General features: G+C 36.6%; 3 protein-coding genes across 3 annotated transcripts; all 3 read left to right on the plus strand.

Moving 5' to 3' along the window:
- The first annotated feature begins 428 nt into the window (after positions 1 to 428).
- Positions 429 to 3,627, plus strand: LOC136804345 (uncharacterized). The gene is made up of 4 exons (XM_067061054.1): positions 429 to 618; positions 1,284 to 1,539; positions 2,065 to 2,279; positions 2,837 to 3,627. The coding sequence occupies exons 1-4, from the start codon at positions 441 to 443 to the stop codon at positions 3,172 to 3,174; spliced, it is 987 nt and encodes a 328-aa protein (XP_066917155.1). The 5' UTR covers positions 429 to 440; the 3' UTR covers positions 3,175 to 3,627.
- A 490-nt stretch (positions 3,628 to 4,117) lies between these two features.
- LOC136804346 (uncharacterized) lies at positions 4,118 to 10,294 on the plus strand. Its single transcript, XM_067061055.1, has 5 exons — positions 4,118 to 4,326; positions 5,227 to 5,334; positions 5,758 to 5,905; positions 7,810 to 8,015; positions 9,763 to 10,294. The coding sequence occupies exons 1-5, from the start codon at positions 4,170 to 4,172 to the stop codon at positions 10,071 to 10,073; spliced, it is 930 nt and encodes a 309-aa protein (XP_066917156.1). The 5' UTR covers positions 4,118 to 4,169; the 3' UTR covers positions 10,074 to 10,294.
- Positions 10,295 to 12,535: 2,241 nt separating this feature from the next.
- On the plus strand, positions 12,536 to 18,105 carry LOC136804349 (uncharacterized). Its single transcript, XM_067061059.1, has 5 exons — positions 12,536 to 12,744; positions 13,858 to 13,965; positions 14,492 to 14,639; positions 15,863 to 16,077; positions 16,524 to 18,105. Exons 1-5 carry the CDS (start codon positions 12,570 to 12,572, stop codon positions 16,799 to 16,801), a joined length of 924 nt encoding a protein of 307 aa, XP_066917160.1. The 5' UTR covers positions 12,536 to 12,569; the 3' UTR covers positions 16,802 to 18,105.
- Position 18,106: the final 1 nt, after the last annotated feature.

The following is an 18,106-nucleotide window of genomic DNA, read 5'->3' on the forward strand; positions in this document are numbered from 1 at the left end:
GCGGCGCTTTCCGGCTTTCCTTCGGTGGATATATTTGATGGAGGAGTTTCATTGATGCTCTTTTTTATGCTGCGTGTATTAAATCGCCCTAGAGGGGTGCTTTCAGCGTCCCTTTTGCACAAATTTGGCTTTGGGTTTCAAAGAAGAGTCCCCGTTTGGTCAATGTTTCGAGCCTCGACGGCATGTCCTTATCGAACGGCAAATAAATTACCTGATTTAAGCATTTTTCTTTTATATGAGTAAAAATAAAGAAGCTCTTGGGATTCTAATACAGTCCATTGCGGTACAAGTCTGTGATCGAAACCATCACAATACCAACCAGTATTACTCTCTCTCAATCCGACTGATAATCGAAGTATCGATTGACATCAAGTAATAGCTTAGTAAAGCACAAATTGCATGTGTAGAACGATAACCTTTTTTTATAGATAATTCAGAAAATGTCTTACCAACAAGTTCCGAGTGGGCCGCATGTGCACCAGCAGCCACCACCACCCCAAGGTGGATACCAACAACATAACAACACAACAACAATTGTAGCGGGTCCACAACCCACATCCACCATCGCCCCTCCTCATAACCATTTCGCACCTAAAGCAACGGCAGTGAGAAAACTTGGTAAGTTAGGAACCCCTAGCGACCGTAGCATGAAGCGACCGTAGCATGAAGGTAGAGCATCCAGCTACGGTGCGCAAGGTTGTGGGTTCGATCTTCAGCCGGGTCATACCAAAGATTCCCAAAATGGTACTTGATGCCTCTCTGCTTGATGCTCAGCAAGTAAAGAGACGGATCAAGGGTAAGTGGTGAATTGGAGTGGAGTGGCGCCCTCCCCTTACCTTCGGGTAGACAGCCATACGAAAAGGGAGCCTTTGGGTCGCCCTTGACTGCGGTCGCAAACTTACTTTTACTTAGGAACCCCTGATAATTGTTCTATGAGGGTCAGCTTGACGGCAAATTTGATACGAGGAAAATGATTTGTCAAAGGATAATCTTAATCATTTTGACATTTGAACTCCTTTACTAGTAGAACTAAATCTAGTACAAGACTTCAACATTTTAACTAAAACAAAACACTAGACAGCGCTGACAGATAATTTTAAGCTTTGTGGTCGGTCAAAATTCAAGTTACGCATGTGTTTTAACTATTTTAAATGCAGCCCTGACTTTGCAAAGCGCCAGTGGTTCAGCGCGAGGTCGAGCTGCAAATTCTGCACTTTTTCGTCGAATCTTTCTGACATTTTCGAGACAAATGCATTAACATACAATTTTGATTTTTTCACCAGGTATTGCCCTTCTTATTGTTGGGATCATCACTCTTCTCCAAGGTATTGTCATGGTTGCGGTGGCATCGAGATTCTGGACCTCAGTATCCGGCGGTGGCATATGGTCCGCTATCTTTGTTATCATTGCTGCATCACTTACCATGAGCGCTGGTGGAAATGCAGAAGCACGTGGAATGAGAATCGGTGCTCTGATTATGTTGATTTTTGCAATGATTTTCACTTTCGCTTCTGGCATCATGAATCTGATTGGATTTATGTAAGTTTCTTGGTCCATATGTTTGTCTACAATGAAAACCATAATATTACATATTGATAAATGGAGAATTGCTTACCGCAGATCCCTTTTTTGAACGTGGTCTTATAATTTTACGGTACAATATCAAATACAGCATTTATGTAAGCGTTTTTAATCATATTTTTCATCAAAGACTTTTCAACCGAACCTAAGAAAGCCAATTTTAAGGCATTTTAAGAGTATTTTACCTGTGAATGGCCAATTATCCTGGATAATGATCATGACTTTCACAAAAACACTATATTTTTGCTTGAGATGTATATTACATGTTAAATTTAGGTTATGTTTCGTATAAAAAAATTTATTTCTTGTTGTAGTCATTTAGAAAAAAAATTTGTAATTTTGTTTGATGAATCGAATGATAACTTTTCTTGATAATTATATAGCTCTGGTTATATCCATCGAGCACTCTGACATCATCACTTCGTCTAACCTTGATTAAAAAAAGCGTGTATATTATTCACCTGTTTGAAATTTTCATTTCAGTGTTGGCATTTCTTGTGATGATTATAGTAATTGCTACTATGATTATAATGGAAATTGGGTATGTGATAACTACTGTTTACAAGACGATTCTACCGTTGGTGCAATTCTCTCCATGGTTGTATCTTTGTTGAATTTCATCACCTTCATTCTGTCTCTGGTTGCAGCAATTTATTGCGGACGTGGTGTATGCTGCCATGGTAATAGAGAAACGCAAGGTATGTAATTTTAATAAACAGTTTGCAAAATTAAAGTCTGAAGACAAATCACGCTTTTAATCAAAATTTTTATGTGTTATGTGTTACGTGACATTTATTTCTGATTGGTTCGAATCTATAGACACTAACAAAGTTATCAACTGTTGGTTGGAAAGCATAAGTAACATGGGAATAAACTCACGTGAACTTTTTCGAGTAATCACATGTTCTGACTGCACCGATATAATTTTGCAACCTGTGTATTCTCGATTTGAATAAACCTAGTTTTATGAGGAGTTTTATGTAGGCCTACAGCTTAATGGTAGAGCAAATGACGAATGGCGGTTGTGAGTCTCCTTTGGTTTTGCAACGGTTGACTATATTTACTTTAGTGCAATATGCAAAGAACAATGAAAGAGCATAACTCGTGATTTTAGGTGCATTCCTATTAACGTCTTTGTTTAGCACAATTCGCAAAAACGATTCTATAAAGAGAAACGCCTTTCAAAACGCCTTTCATCTTTGTATATTTTTTTGAATTTATCAAAAAGTTAATCCTCTCTTTATGGCCTTTCAAGGTATTGTCGTTGCCGGCCCTCGATATCCAGGGTACGGTGGCACCGTAGTGGCAACCAGTAACTACCAGCAACAGCCATCAGGTTATCCACCGAATTCAGGGTATCAGCCACCTACATCAGCTCCATACCCTCAAGGATCAGCACCCTCACAACAACCAGCGTACAATCCAAACCAGCCACAATATTATCCACCACAGCAATACAGTCAAGCAGCAATGCCAACAGCTAGTGGTGGTCAAGTCACGTATGGTAATGATTATCAGCAACAACCAAGACAAGAAGAACAAAAAGTTATACCTCCTCAAGACGCACCACCAGCATATTCAAGACATGCTTGAATGAAAGAGGAATTTAATGAATTAAATTGACCAATGAGTCACAATGAAGCGACACCATATCTTCTAAACTATCTTGGAATCAAATCTGTTGTTTTCTAATCGAGGAATACTCAACTTCAATGATTGGCCGGGAACGTTCAACTTAATTCCCAATTCGTTTAATCGGTGGTTTTGACAAATATTCTTAATACCTGAAAATTGACAATGGCTTAATCTTACTCTTAAATTTTTATTGAAATGTAATTTTTATATGTATCCAAAACGCCTTCACGCTAACACTAACAACATCCTTTTCTCGCAGCCCAGGTGGAATCTTTTCTCACAGTTTCGATAAACATTTCTATTTTAATCCAAACGGGATATAGAAAAATCTGTTGTTTTCACCTCACAAGATCCAGTGGGGATGGTTTCGGTGTACATTATATTGAAAATGAAATAAAAGTCAAATTCCCAGTTGGTCTGGTACTTTTCTCACCCATTGGACCGTAATTTTGGCCAATTTCTTAAAGTGGGTAGGGAGTCCCACCAGGCTTGTGACACCGGAATGTGACATAAAAAGCATAGATTTCCAAATTCTATCCGTCAGTTTTTTTTGTCTGGTTTTCTGTCTGCTTACTTGTTTATGTTTCTTTTTCGATTTCTTTGCAGAAAATTTATAACTTTTCCCAAGATTTCTAATGAAATTATTGAAATGAAAACATAATAATAGTCAAAACTTTTTGAAACTGAGAATAATCATTATTCTATCTTCGAATCAAAATGGAAATTTTTGGTTGATACATGTTTTTTTTTCGTGAAATTAAGTTAAATTGCTCCAAAAACTGGCAAATAAGCGCCAAACCTTTTTTAAAAAGCTTGACAATTAAAGGGTGAAAATATTATGATTAATCATGAAATCGATAACTTTTTGCAATTAAATGTATGAGATTTCCTATTCTTTTACAGAGAAAATCACATATAATAACTAAAAAGATAAAAAACACAAATACACATAAATGGCTCAGCAAAACCAAAAGGCACAGGGAACAATGTACCTTCCTGAACAACCAGCACAAGTTAGCGGCGCCCTTCCGCCACCACAGGCCACGCCTGCTTCCTACGTTTTGCCTTATCAAATGTACTCATCGCCAGCAATTATCGTCAGAAAATACGGTAGGAATTTTTTTATCTTAAAATTCCAGTTTCTAAGCATCTTAACCTTTCAAAGCCGCTATAACTTTTTTGAAAAAGGCCAAAAAGTTCATCATTTTTTTCTGGAAATTTATTCTTTCAAAGGCAATTTCTCGACCAGGACAAACGATTCAGGTATCAACTTTGGTATCGTTGGAAAGCTCTTTCTCTCAGCTACAAAAAATAGCAGATTTTTTTTCTCTGAATCTCAAGTGGTCAGGAGTTATGAACAAAAGACTGTGTATCGGTAAAATGACCTTTTCAAAACGTATATATACGTCTTTCGCCTCCTAAAGGTTCATTTAATAGAGCATTTAAAATCCTTTAGCGTTAAAGTATCTTTTTTGAAATGTAAGTCCCCAGAAACAATTTTCAATTTGTTCCAATGAACTAAGTACTTAATTCATACTATTTCAACCTATAACCTAAACGTCGAAATTTATCCCGATTTTGATACTTACACATGCTATAACTTCTCCAACTAACAGATTTTGGTAAAGGCCGGTCTCCACTTTCACGCGAGAAGAGCAAAAACTTTTAACGTTTTTGTAAGGTCATTGGTTGGTTGAAAAATGAAGCAATTCCATTGGTCAAAATTGTTGAACGGTTGAAAAAAGTTGAACTTCCTTCAACTTTTTTTTGTTCGTGCGAAACTTTTTTATGACGTAATCTTTTCTTTAGGCAAAAAAGGTTGTGATAAAAACTGTCGCCTATTTTGTGCAAAAGTGGATACCGGCCATAAGACAAGAAGAAGCTTGAATATTAGTCAATTGTTCTCAATAGTTCTAACGGCTCACGAAGAACTAAAAATTGCTTTATACATGGAAAATGTTTCCAAAGGTTTTGGGCAAAAACTTCAAAATGTTTGTCTTCTTGTTCCAGGAAACATTTTATTGGTCAATGGTTTGATCACCATTATTATTGGCATTGTAATGGCAGCTGCAGCTCCAGAGTATTGGACTTCTATCTCCGGTGCTGGCATATGGTCAGGTAGGTCCTCATTTTCAACTTTACTGGTTTCTATGATAACTTCCTTCAAGCTTGAACCTATTCTCTTAGTTTTCATTTTATATGATTCTGATAGCGCTATCATGATAATATCACGAAAGTCCATTTGTGCTTATTTGATGCAAGTAACCATTCAAATAGTATTTATTTGACATATTCTGAGTTTTGTTTAGAAATATTTCGCGGATGAGGCTCTTCAAAATTTCCAATGGGATTTATTTTCGCGGATGACATACCTAAATCCGCGAGATCTGGGAAATTTAATCCCCGCAAAAGTTTATCCCATTAAACCACATTAAAGTAAACTTTTCATAAGCGATTCGACTTTAATCAAAGCGATGATAGAAAATCTTCATAACACGAACCAGAAATATAATTAGCCAACAATAAATTCACTTTCTACAGGTATTTTCGTGATCATTGCTGGAGTGCTGTGTATGAGATCGGGAGCTGATGAGAATTCAAGAGGTTTAAAGACAGGTGCTTTGGTCATGTGTATTTTCGCTATCATTTTCACCATTTCATGCTGTATTATGTGCTTCATTGGTTTCGCGTAAGTCAATTTGGTTTCTTTTATCGGGAAGGTCAGTTCTCAAAAGACCTTAACGGAGTTTTTGATTTTTGCCACCGCAGGGAGCCTAAAGCGACCTAGGATGGCATTCATAGCTTCACACATAAGGAAGTTGGACAAACATCTTATAATTTTGCGTTTGCGTTTGCACGTATTTCAGTATTTTAGTTCTGCTTAACGGTAGCATTCTTATCTTACGGTCTCTCTATTGTTTTATCATCAAAAAGACTTTTCCGGAGTTATTTTGATCTGATTACTCATTTTGAAATCTCATTTTGTCTTTCTCTTATCCCTGGAGAGTTAATGAATCTAAGGAAATTCCTTTTTCTGGGAAATTCCCTTTTTATACGCTCTTCATAGGTTAAAAAAATTACTCTACTCATAGTATTCGAACAGATATGTTGCTAAACGTGTACATTAGTAAAATAACATATGAAGAGCAGTATCTTCAGATATACGCTTTTTGTAGGAAAAACCAGTAAGTCATATGATTCGGGCTGGGCTGCTCTTAATTTTATTTGAGTTTTTCAGGCTTAAATGTCAGTATTAATGAAAATGAAAACCTGTACTTCTCAGTAATTTCTGAAATTTGAGGCTCAGATTCTTCTTAATTTGTTCTTAGGTTTTGGCCAAATTTCAGCCTCGTATTTTTATGAAATTGTTCTTTGAAAAACATGTAAGACAAGGCACGGATGTCACTCTAAGTAGACTGTAAATCACTCCCTTGACACATTTCTTAGCATTTGAAAGAATTTTGTCTCAGATGAGAGGTCACTCTTAACAAAAATTACTGTAGGGCTAAGATCATTCCTTTTGAACGCAAATTCAACTCTATGTGTTCGTTTTGCTGCAGCATCACCTTAATGAAAGTTATGGCTAGTTCTAAAAAAGCGATACATTGTGGGATTGTTTTGAGTGTATTACAATAGAAATCTCATAGGAATTCCTTGAGGGAATTCTACTGTAATACACTCGAAACAATCCCACAATGCATCGATTTTTTAGAAAAATCAAAAATCCTGATAAGGTCTATTCATGATATGCACCATTACAATGTCTTCTGACATTACATAACGGACCCAACAGCTGATTGGTTGTAAGTGATGTGATGTAAAATCAGTCAATACGTCACATACAACCAATCAGCTGTTGGGCCCGTTGAAGACATTGCAATGGTGCATATCATGAATATCAAGTAAAAGATAAGCCATTATAGTCGAAAACGGTGTGCGTTTAATGTAACATTGAGCTGGGTTGTAAAAATGAGATGAGTGATGTTTTCAAGTGTGTTTTTTTTAAGTGGAAGCACACCGGCCCTTGGATTATCGAGACGAGATGGAGTTTTTAAAAGCTCTTATTTGATTTGGATGGTCGTTAACCAGTAATAAAGCAATTTTGTCACTTTTTCTGAAGAACGCGTGATTTTTATTATTTCAAATGACCAACTATTAAAGAACCTTATAAAAACTCATCTTCGATTATCCGAAATGCCAAGAAAAACTAGTTTGGAATTTGAAAAAGAACACCTTGTGTCACAGACCCGTTGGGACCAACTCCCCACTAGAAAATTTGACCAAAATATATACCGTATTACTTCGAATAAATACCCCCTTATTTTAAGCGCCCCCTTCAAAAAAATGCCTCTCGTAAAAACCAAAAGAATAAAAAACGCCCAAACGCCTAAATGCCCAAAGCGTTTATTCGGGGTTATCAATATTTTTTATTTTCTATCTCTTTTATATTATAAGTCGTCCTGCATTCGAGACTATAAATAATCAAATTTAGTTCGACCTGTTAATTTTAAGTGCTTTTTTAAAAGGGGATAAAGTCCCATTGCTAGGGATTCATGGACCAACGCTACAATCGCTATCTCTTTGAATTTTTAGTACTGGTATCAGCTACAATCAACATTGTTACTGGGATTACTTTAACAATTATATTTGTTATGATGATTGCAATTCATACGACCGAAGACTTGGTTCCATTCTTTCCCTTGCTGTTTCTATACTCAACATCAAAGCATTTATTTTGTCTTTGTTGGCGGCATTTAAATTGGGCAGAGGTGGTTGTTGTAACCCGCAAGAAAGTCAAGGTAAAGTTTATCTAAACATATTTGTCTCAGTTTTCGGTGGCGTTTACGCCCAACCCGCCAATCAATTTTGACCGGGTACAAGCCCAAACTAACAGAGACTTTAGAAGGTACTCGTCAATGACGAATGCGATCGTTTCTTTTATTTTTATTCCTTTTATGATAGTGATTGCTCTCTAATAGAAATTCAGTATCTTGTGAAAACCAACGTTTGCTGTTTCATGTTATTTTGCACGAGGACTTCGCCACCGCAGATTGATCAGTTGTAAACTCAACTTAGCATTAGTATATTAAGACACAGACTTTGTTGAGACTCTCACCCAACTGGAAGTTTTGCCAAAACTCAGCCCTCTACTGGAAAAATATCGCACGATTTCAACCACACTGGGAAATTGACTTTTATTCAAAACTTTCCCTACTGGATTTCTTTAGCTTGGAATAATAAAATTTCTATTCCTATTTGGGGGAATCGATATAAATTTCTATCCCTGATGTGGAAAAAACTTCCACCGCCAGAGCTGCGAGCGAGACAGGTGTATATTTAACATATAGAAATGGATACAACATACCCCCTTCTCACAGACCCGCTGGGATCCTTTCCACGGGGAAAATTGGCCAAAATATCGTCTCCGGTAGAAAATTTTACTTCAATTTTTGTCCCCGCTGAAAAGTGGGCGTACGGTATTTTGGAATTGCGGAAATCGACCCTTTTTTCTTCGGAATTTCGGAAATCGGGCAAAATTCCTTTGGTATTTTGGAATTCTGAAATTGTTTCGGTATCGGAAATCCATGAAATTTTGCTTCGAAATTTTGGTATTATAAAGTTTTTATCCCCCTTTTTCGGATTCATACCCCGTACGCCCCCCTTGAAAAATAATCAAATAAACCAATCTTCACTGCTAAATATTATACTTTTTTCCTATCCCCGTTGAATTTTCTGAATTGAAAAAAATGAAATTTAATTCCCCAGTCTTAAAATATACGGGAATATCAATCCCCATCGAGTTTCAGTCCGTTATTTTTACTCCCACTGGCTGAAAAAATCCCACCGGGTCTGTTAGAAGGGGGCGCTAGCATGCTTGCCGATCTCATTCAACATTATCCAATTATATAATGACTATAATAATATGCACCATTGCATTCCGTATTAACCGATATTATGTCACTTACAACCAATCAGCTGTTGGGTCTGTGATGTAATGTCAGAAGACATTGCAATGGTGCATATCATGAATACAGTATGCAAAAGTAGAGACACTTTTACAGGGTATTAGCTATAACAAACGAATGTGCAAAGTATAAAATTGTTCTTATAAAAAAGTGCTTATTTAGTTTTTGATTTCTGATTTTTCATGGAAACCGTCTCCCCTGCTCTTTCCAAAACGGATCATAATACAATAGTTTAGAAGTGAAATATGAAACTCAAAGCGATGAATAAGGAGTATTCTAAATATTAGAGAAGAGAAATGCTTGTATACATAAAAGATGAACTATGGTGAAGAAATTGTAAGACAAATGATTTGACAAAAAAGTGCAACAGGAAAAAAAACTAAAAAGACGACAAAAATATTCTAGACGAGAAAAGAAGTGAAAAGAGGAAATTTTCGAGGTTTAAATATTTGTAATAGATTCAAGAATATATATTTATTCAAAATCGTCAAAAGAAACTACTTGGTGAAGGGCGAAGGCGAATACAGTTAGTAAAAGATCGGTTCTTACCGGTTTATTTTTCTATCATTTTCATAAACAGGAATACTAGTCAATTCACCAGCTCAACCCGGATATGGAGGTGTCGGGGTAGCATCAAGTAACTACCAGCAAGTGCACCCCTACCCACCACCTACATCAGCTTCCTACCCTCAAACTTCGGCACCCTACTCTCAACAACCAGCATACAATCCAAACCAACCACAATATTATCCACCACAGCAATACAGTCAAGCAGCAATGCCAACATCTAGTGGTGGTCAAGTCACATATGGTAATGATTATCAGCAACAACCAAGACAACAAGAACAAAAAGTTATGCCTCCTCAAGACGCACCACCAGCTTATTCTTGAAGAAATTCTTAAGCACCATAAAATAAAAGACAAAATCGACAACAAATGATTAATTAGCATTATAATCAAAATAATATCAAATTCCTTCCGTATATTTATAAATCACTTGCATTATTAGGTACTATATATATTTTTAGATTTGTTATATATGGTAATTTTGGATACTCTTATGATTTCGATAACTCATTTCATTGAATAAAAACGATACCTACTTTAACAAACTTTTATGAGCCAATAAAACTTTAAACTGAAACTTTAGATTTGAACCAGGCCTGGACCTTAGTAACCCGGGGGCCACTGATAAGTGCTTTGCTTGAGGTGGTAGCATAGCATGCCACTAGATATAGACTAGTAAACTAGTCGGTTATTACTTATAACCTTATAATAAAACTGTCAATCAAATAATGTAAACACTAAAGTCTGTCCAGATATAATTGGCAGTGGAAACAAGAATGCCTGTAACTTTTGACAGTCAAATATAATTATGGAAATTTTTTTTGCTTGTTTTAGAGAATCAAGAGCGCTATATTTCAATGTATTTTTTGTTGAAAAATTCGCGATTCTTAACGGTTAAATTTGCGATTGCAAAAATTGAGCATTTTTTCTACTTATGCTATAGCCTGCATTTTTACACCAGTGGTAGTTCAACCTTAGGTTAAGAAGTTTGTAAAATTTCAAGGCAAACAGAAAAGTCCTTCGGAAGATATGGGACCCGAAATACCCTTGGTAGCACTTTTATGTGAAATATCAAATCTCCAACTTATTACTAAAAACGGGGGTTGTGTTATCTTTTTTTAACAGTGCAATTAAAAGTTGGAAAATGTTAAGTGTTGGTGCATTGGTATTAGTACTAGTAATCGTATGGTTTGGAGTGCAATTAACGATTAATCACGAGTAACAAAGGAGAAAATAGTAATTTGCACGAGTCCGAAGGACGAGTGCAAATTACGGTATTTTCTCCTTTGTTACGAGTGATTAATCGTTAATTGCACGACAAAACATACGATTCCGAGGTAATCGACAGTAAATAGTTTTGAAAAAGAATCTTTTTCTAACTTTTATATTTTTGTAAACATTCGAAAACCTCCTTTTTTTCTTTTGTTTAAAAAGAAAACATTGCAGTGTAATTTTTCTTTGTTTTCAATTAAAAGAAGCTATTGTAACGTAAAATTTCTTTGTTTTTTATTATATAGTAAAAAAAAGTCTCTGACACAGGACTTGGGAGAGAAAAGAATAAGGGGACAAAAGTGTCCCCCCGCCGAAGAGTGCAAAAAGTGGTAATAGTGCAATTAACGATTAATTGCACTCCTCTAAACCAATCAGATTCGAGTAATTTTGCACGGCTGACGATTATTGGTATTATTGATTATTTCGCAACGAAGTCACAGTATAATTGTTTTTATTGAAAAGATAAGCATGAACTTATATTGCCTTTGTTATTTTTAAGTCATTAAAGAACTTTGCTAATTCCCAAAACACTAAACACAGTTTGGCTATGAGGTCATTAAAGAGATCGTAAAATGTTTTATGATCAAAAAACTGTTTTATCAATCATATCACTACCCCCGTTTTTAGTAATAAGTTGGAGATTTGATATTTCACAGAAAAGTGCTACCAAGGGGTATTTCGGGTCCCATATCTTCCGAAGGACTTTTCTGTTTGCCTTGAAATTTAACAAACTTCTTAACCTAAGGTTGAACTACTACTGGTGTAAAAATGAACGTTATAGCATAAGTAGAAAAAAAGCTCAATTTTTGCAATCGCAAATTTAACCGCTAAAAATCGCGAATTTTTCAACCAAAAATACATTGAAATATAGCGCTCTTGATTCTCTAAAACAAGCAAAAAAAATTTCCATAATTATATTTGACTGTCAAAAGTTACAGGCATTCTTGTTTCCACTGCCAATTATATCTGGACAGACTTTAGAAGCTACTTCCAAGGCCTTTTTTTCTTCACCTAAAATCGTAAGGAGAGACATACAGATTTCTGTATATCTGACCCTTGCGGGATTGCATTTATTTTTCTTTCTGTTTATTGTGTTTTTGGAATTACTCATTTATTTATATGTTCCCATGTCTAATGTCAAAAAAGTTGGATGGATTCTCAAAAACCTAAAAAAGGTTGTAAAATTAAACAACGTTTTTTGAGGGAAGAAGCTTCTAGTCGTTGAAATTCAGAAAAGACACACAACCTCACATCTTTGATTCTTTTTTTTTTGGAGCTTGAATTTTTTGTAAATGGGTCTGTTTTCAACAACTAGTTTACTAGTCTACACTAGATATAGTCCCTTTTAGGAGAAAAACAAATAGAACCATGACCAATGACCATTTTTTCAAATTTTGGAGGTATTTTCGTATTTTTATTATAGTTTCGTAAACTTTGATAGGGTTTTAGAATATATTCCACTGTTTAGGGTATAATTTTAAATGTTACTCAATAATTATCTCTTTCTTTTTAGATACGATTAAAATAAAAAAGTTAAAATAGAAAATAATGTCATATGAGAGATTTGACAGTGAAACACAAAACTCAAACATGCAACAAGGTTTTCAACATCAAAACACAACAATGGTCGTTGCTGCTGGAGGAGCACAACCAGCTCCTATAATTGTTGCACAACAACCTTACAATCGTTTTGCTGCCAAAGCTCCTGCAACTAGAAAAATAGGTATGATTTTATATATTCAATGTCTATAATATACACGAAATTTATTTTTTTTTAATTAATTTTCTCGTGGTCTTATCTAGGCCCGGCAAACGAAATAATACATGGCCTCCGGCGTGCGAATCGAATTGAGGAGGCCAATTGAATCTGTCGCCCACCATGATTGGGTGACGAAGAAAATTTTCGACTTTTCACCCTTATTTCACCCCTCTAAACGGTAGATATAAGATTTTTTAAAGTAAAGAAAATTACTTAGCAAAATGTTGAGGGGGGGGGCGCATGGTGACGGGGGCCATGTAATAAGACACAAAAAAATTACGATTTGCTGGTAGAAAGATTTGGTTCGACGCCTATATCAATGCTAATCAATACTGGGCTTACTATGAAATAGCCGGTCTAGAATCTAGAATTTTCCAGCAAGCCTATCAAAAACAAGACAAAACTCCTGGGTAAGGAAAATTATTTATCAGAAGGTCAGATTGACGGAGTGTTTAACTGATAGAAAACCACTATGCCACAATTATCTGAGATTTTAGTCTTTCAGCACTCTTGGACTTTCATAAGGAATAAAAGATCCCCACTTTATATATGTATCTGGATAAATTTTCTTTTCAGTTGATAACCCAGGCCCGGCGGAAGCGGGGAAGCCGGGAAGACTTCAGCCTCCCTAATTTTGATCAAATGAGATTTTTTCTTCTCAAATTCCTAGCAAATCTTATCTCAAGCTCCCCACTTTTACGGTTGTTCCACCGAGCCTGTTACCCATTAAGTGCCACTCATAGCATTTTGAGACCACTCATCTTTTTTGATTATCTACCGACCGGTCAGGATCTAGGAGCGCTGCAAGAGTCAAGATTTAGAATTTAGAATCAAAAGAATATTTGAAAACTTAAAAGTTACGGAGCGAATGGTCATTTCAAATTCAATGGGTATAAATTGCACTCCAAAATGTGCAGTAAAAATGTGAAGCTTTTAAACTAACTTACATTTTTCTATACAAGACTTGCGTATATAGAGCACTGAAGATGATTTTTATTCCAAAAGCTTTTGCTCAATTAAAATAAGACTTTGTTGTTTTTTTCTTTTAATGAACATTATATTCTATTATATTCCAAGGTTATTGGATTCTATTGAATGGCATGATCACTCTTGTTCTTGGAGTTGTCATGATAGCAGCAACACTTGATTATTGGACTTCCTTCATTGCTAGTGGTATATGGACAGGTATGCTAGACGAATCCCCCCAAAGGGATTCAAAATTCACGCAATCATGCAAATTTCTTTTCAGATGTCATGCCATATTGTTCGGAAATTCACGCCATCATGCCACGTAAAACCATCCATTATGCCATCATACCAAGCACTGGGGGAAGGGACTCCTACTACACCAGGCCGAATAAAATCCTAAATTTAATGATTCTCAACATTTGTACTTGACAGGGTCGTCTTTTGGTTAGTTTGGACAATTTTCAGGGTGGAAATTGGCAAGGCAAGTTTTTCAACAATTTCTCAGCATTTCGTCATTTTTGCTACTTTTCAAGGTGAAAATGAGAATTTCTTTTCGCTTTTCCTTCCGAAAGGGTCCCTAATTTACCAAACATTCATATCTGACAGGGTCAACTTTTCAAATTCCAGTGGCACGTCCCCGTCGGGCATCAGGGTCAGTGCCCCCTGCCAATTCGATTGATACGTGCATATGTGTATTATAATAAAGGGAAAACAAGACATATTCAGTATTTTCCTTCCTCAGGAGTATTTGTGATCATCGCTGGAACACTTTGTATTGGTGCTGGTGCCAATGAAAACAATACTTGTTTAAGAGTTGGTGCACTGGTGATGAATATTATTGGAATGCTTGCCACATTCAGCTCTGGTGTGATGATGTTCATTGGGTTCGCGTAAGTCTTTTTAATATCGGTGGTCTTGCAACCAGAAGAAATCAAGATAAACTGCTTTTTTTTAACCCTTTAAGTGCCGATGTCGTATATATACGACATGGGCTATATAGGAGGGCGAAGCCCTCCTGTAATGCCCAGTTTGAGTTAGAAATCGTTATTTTTGGTCGAACTCGTAGGAATTAGATTGTCCTTTATGGTCAAGCAAAAAAAAATTCAAAAGTGAGTCTTTCCAGCGAAATTTTAAGCAAAAAAGTCAAAAAAATGCAAAAAATTGACAAAAATTCACTTTTTTGAGATTCTGACCGTTTTTTGACTATTTTTGGTCAACGAGTGATCCAAGAACCTCCAAATTTGGCCCTGTTTTACTTTATTCTGTCTTCTAGTGAATTGATTTGAAATTTTACCACTGGGCACCTTTTCATCAGTTCAGTCAGGTCCGCGCAGCGGGCCTGACTGCTTTAATTCCCTAACCTACCCCCCCCCCTTGGCCGCCGCCCACCACGCCCTTCCTAAATCAAGCGGCGCCGAAGGCGCCCAAAAGAAAGAAGAGACTCTAAGCTATCCAACGAGCTATATACGAGCTTCTAATTCCTTTTAGATCAGGAGATATAAGCCCTTAAAGTTTGAACTAGCGATTTTTTAAAAAAAACTTAGAAAAAAGGACCCTGGCACTCAAAGGGTTAAGAAGTCCGTGTCTTTTTCGTCAATTAATCCCGAGAAAAAAAAATCCAAGACCGTTAATTTTAACATCAGCGAGTTTATGGATGTGTGTTTTTCTGCGACGGAGACAGTTAGCTTCTGATTTGACTACATCCTGAATGGCAGAGGACGACGGTAAATAAGTACTTTTAGCGTCCTCGATTTGGCGGGTCAAAAATGCGAGTTAATCCAAATCTCTTCGATCACTCGGCCTTCCTTAAAAGTACACATTCATAAACTCGCTATCTAATATTATATTGTCGATATTTTACGCATAGCTCAGTAATCTTGGACATCTAGACAGTCTTACGATTGTTTTCACGGGGTCCACTGCCTGTTGGCTTGGCTATCTATGAACTGAACAGAACTTGGGAAGGGGAGAGGATTCGAACCTAGAGCCCCTGAGTAATGGCAATGACGCCTTAGACCACTCGGCCATCTCTCCGCAAAGACATGACATTGTCTGAGATAAAATCGAAAGGCTTAATCAACTTTTCGTGATTCGATTATAATTTGTACTCCAGAGTTGGTATCAACTGTGATCATACACGATGTTACACAGGATATGATGGCAGATGGGTTTGCTACAACGATTGTTTTTGGGGAGATGCTAAAAATGCTAGCTACCTCTCACTTGCAGTAGCCGTTATGAATTCGATCGCTTTCATACTGATGTTGGTTGCATCGGTTTACACTGGGTGTGGTTGTTGTTGCCAAGGCAACCCGTATCCATATCAAGGTAGGGTGTTGGATCTTATCAGAAACCTCTTTTCTAGAAACGAATTGAAATTTTTATCATATGTTAAAATTTTAACAAAAATACTTTTCTTAAAATGGAAGAAGCCCGGGTTACCCCATTATGAAATTTGAACTTGTATTCACACACCAATGCTGGTGTTTGCCACATCATATTCCGATATCCAAAAAGCCTTACAACAAGCAAAATTCCACCGCATAGAATTTCAAACTCTTCTGCAGCGGTGATGCAACGCTAATATAGGTCCCGGCGTGTTCCGTTGAAGTGAGGGGAAGAAATTGGGGGAAATTTTTCGACTGCCATAGCTAAGCGATGAAGAAAATTTTGCGCTTTTTATACCTTGTAACACCATAAAACGCTCTTTTATGAGATAAAAACATAGTTTTAAGGTTTTTGACTTGAATTATGCATCAACTATTTTTATACAGGTGCTGTTATGATGGCCCCTACTCAACAAGCTTATGGTGGCCCAGTTGTGGTATCCAGCAACCAAACGTACTCCCAACAGCAAGCGTTCTCACAACACCAAGCATTTTCTCAACCGCAACCTTACACTGCTCAGTCACAGCAATACAGCCAAGCAGCGATGCCAACAGCTAGTGGTGGTCAAGTCAAATATGGTAATGATTATCAGCAACAACCAAGACAAGATGAACAAAAAGTTATGCCTCCTCAAGAAGCCCCACCAGAATATTCAAGAAACTAACGAATGTTATTCCGTCCATGGGTCATTTGAAGTCTTTCTTTGTAGTACTTTTACGAAAGAAATTATTTTGAATTGCAGCTAAATCCCGAGAAGACGCAATGGACTTAGATTATTTTCTGAAAATCTCGACCTAACCCCGGTTCGAACCAGCAAAGTAAGCTTATCAGTGATACAACCCAACACACTAACCACAAGGTTGCCAAGACGCTGAACATTTCCTTAACTTGAGCAAATTCATAAAGTGACATATGTAGTATATAATGGGTAACCAGACCTCACGAGTTAGTCTAACTGTTATGATCGCAAATCCTCCAAATGAGCCCCACTCATCCTTGGAGGGTAAACCACCGACCAGGTATGGGGGTCACTTTTGTTTACCAGGTTGGGCAGCCTCCGTGCTCTATATAGGCCATGCGCGCCCTGCGCGTGATACTTGTGTCTTCTCGGGGTTTAGTCGCTTCTATTATTTTGTTGTAGAAGCCATATTTAAAAATCAGAAAAATGATTATTAGAATGAATAATGACCTAATATAATAATGTATGTAAATCTACAATCACGGTAAAAATATATTGAGAATTTAGCTTATTACCTCTTTTTTCGAAATTTGGAGTTCACTTTTGGGCTAATTGAAAAATTTATTCGAGTATTTCAATTCGGAAGGGGTTTATAGACTTCTATGCTATATTCTGAGCCCTATTGCACCATTTTTGGACTTTTAGTTCCTCAGATCTTAAGGTAATAAGTCTTAAGTCTAGCGATAAAACTCAAAGGTAAAACTCTACCCTTCCAACCTAATTTAGAGCGCTTCCAAATCGTTTGTGGTTATAAGATTTCGTAGGAATTTCACTTTTTTCTCAATTATTACGACCATGATTGTAATACACACCTACTTCCCACAGACAAGGTAGGAACTTTTCAGCCAGTAGGGGTTAAAAATAATGGATTGAAACCCGATGGAGATTGTTATTCCCATATTTTTAAAGCTGGCAATTTGAATTCTATTGTTTATTTCAGCAAATTCAGTAATGATTAAAAAATAGCATAGCATTTTGCTGTGAGGATTTGTTTATTTGATTACCTTCAGCGGGAACAAAAAATGGAGTACATTTTTACTTGGAACGATATTTTATTCAATCCCCCCCAGTGAGAGGGGGTCCCACTGGGAATGCGAGAAGGGGGTTTGTACTTGATTAAGTGCTTGAAATTTAAGATATTCTATTTTATGTTTAACATTTATAAATTAGGGATGCAACGATTGTAAAAATTTGTTTCATCTTTCACATAAACTAGAAAAGAAAAGATTT

Source organism: Clytia hemisphaerica, unplaced genomic scaffold (assembly GCF_902728285.1).
Source record: "Clytia hemisphaerica strain Z4C2 unplaced genomic scaffold, Clytia hemisphaerica genome assembly, whole genome shotgun sequence".
Lineage (NCBI taxonomy): Eukaryota > Metazoa > Cnidaria > Hydrozoa > Leptothecata > Clytiidae > Clytia > Clytia hemisphaerica.

What these genes read in the sequence shown, in the direction of transcription:
- LOC136804345 (XM_067061054.1), top strand. Translation starts at nt 441, where the DNA reads ATGTCTTACCAACAAGTTCCGAGTGGGCCGCATGTGCACCAGCAGCCA. An exon ending in AACGGCAGTGAGAAAACTTG is followed by an intron (nt 619 to 1,283) that starts GTAAGTTAGGAA and finishes TTTTTTCACCAG; the next exon opens with GTATTGCCCTTCTTATTGTT. An exon ending in ATGAATCTGATTGGATTTAT is followed by an intron (nt 1,540 to 2,064) that starts GTAAGTTTCTTG and finishes TTTTCATTTCAG; the next exon opens with TGTTGGCATTTCTTGTGATG.
- LOC136804346 (XM_067061055.1), top strand. Translation starts at nt 4,170, where the DNA reads ATGGCTCAGCAAAACCAAAAGGCACAGGGAACAATGTACCTTCCTGAA. An exon ending in AATTATCGTCAGAAAATACG is followed by an intron (nt 4,327 to 5,226) that starts GTAGGAATTTTT and finishes TTCTTGTTCCAG; the next exon opens with GAAACATTTTATTGGTCAAT. An exon ending in ATGTGCTTCATTGGTTTCGC is followed by an intron (nt 5,906 to 7,809) that starts GTAAGTCAATTT and finishes TTGAATTTTTAG; the next exon opens with TACTGGTATCAGCTACAATC.
- LOC136804349 (XM_067061059.1), top strand. Translation starts at nt 12,570, where the DNA reads ATGTCATATGAGAGATTTGACAGTGAAACACAAAACTCAAACATGCAA. An exon ending in TCCTGCAACTAGAAAAATAG is followed by an intron (nt 12,745 to 13,857) that starts GTATGATTTTAT and finishes TTATATTCCAAG; the next exon opens with GTTATTGGATTCTATTGAAT. An exon ending in ATGATGTTCATTGGGTTCGC is followed by an intron (nt 14,640 to 15,862) that starts GTAAGTCTTTTT and finishes TTTGTACTCCAG; the next exon opens with AGTTGGTATCAACTGTGATC.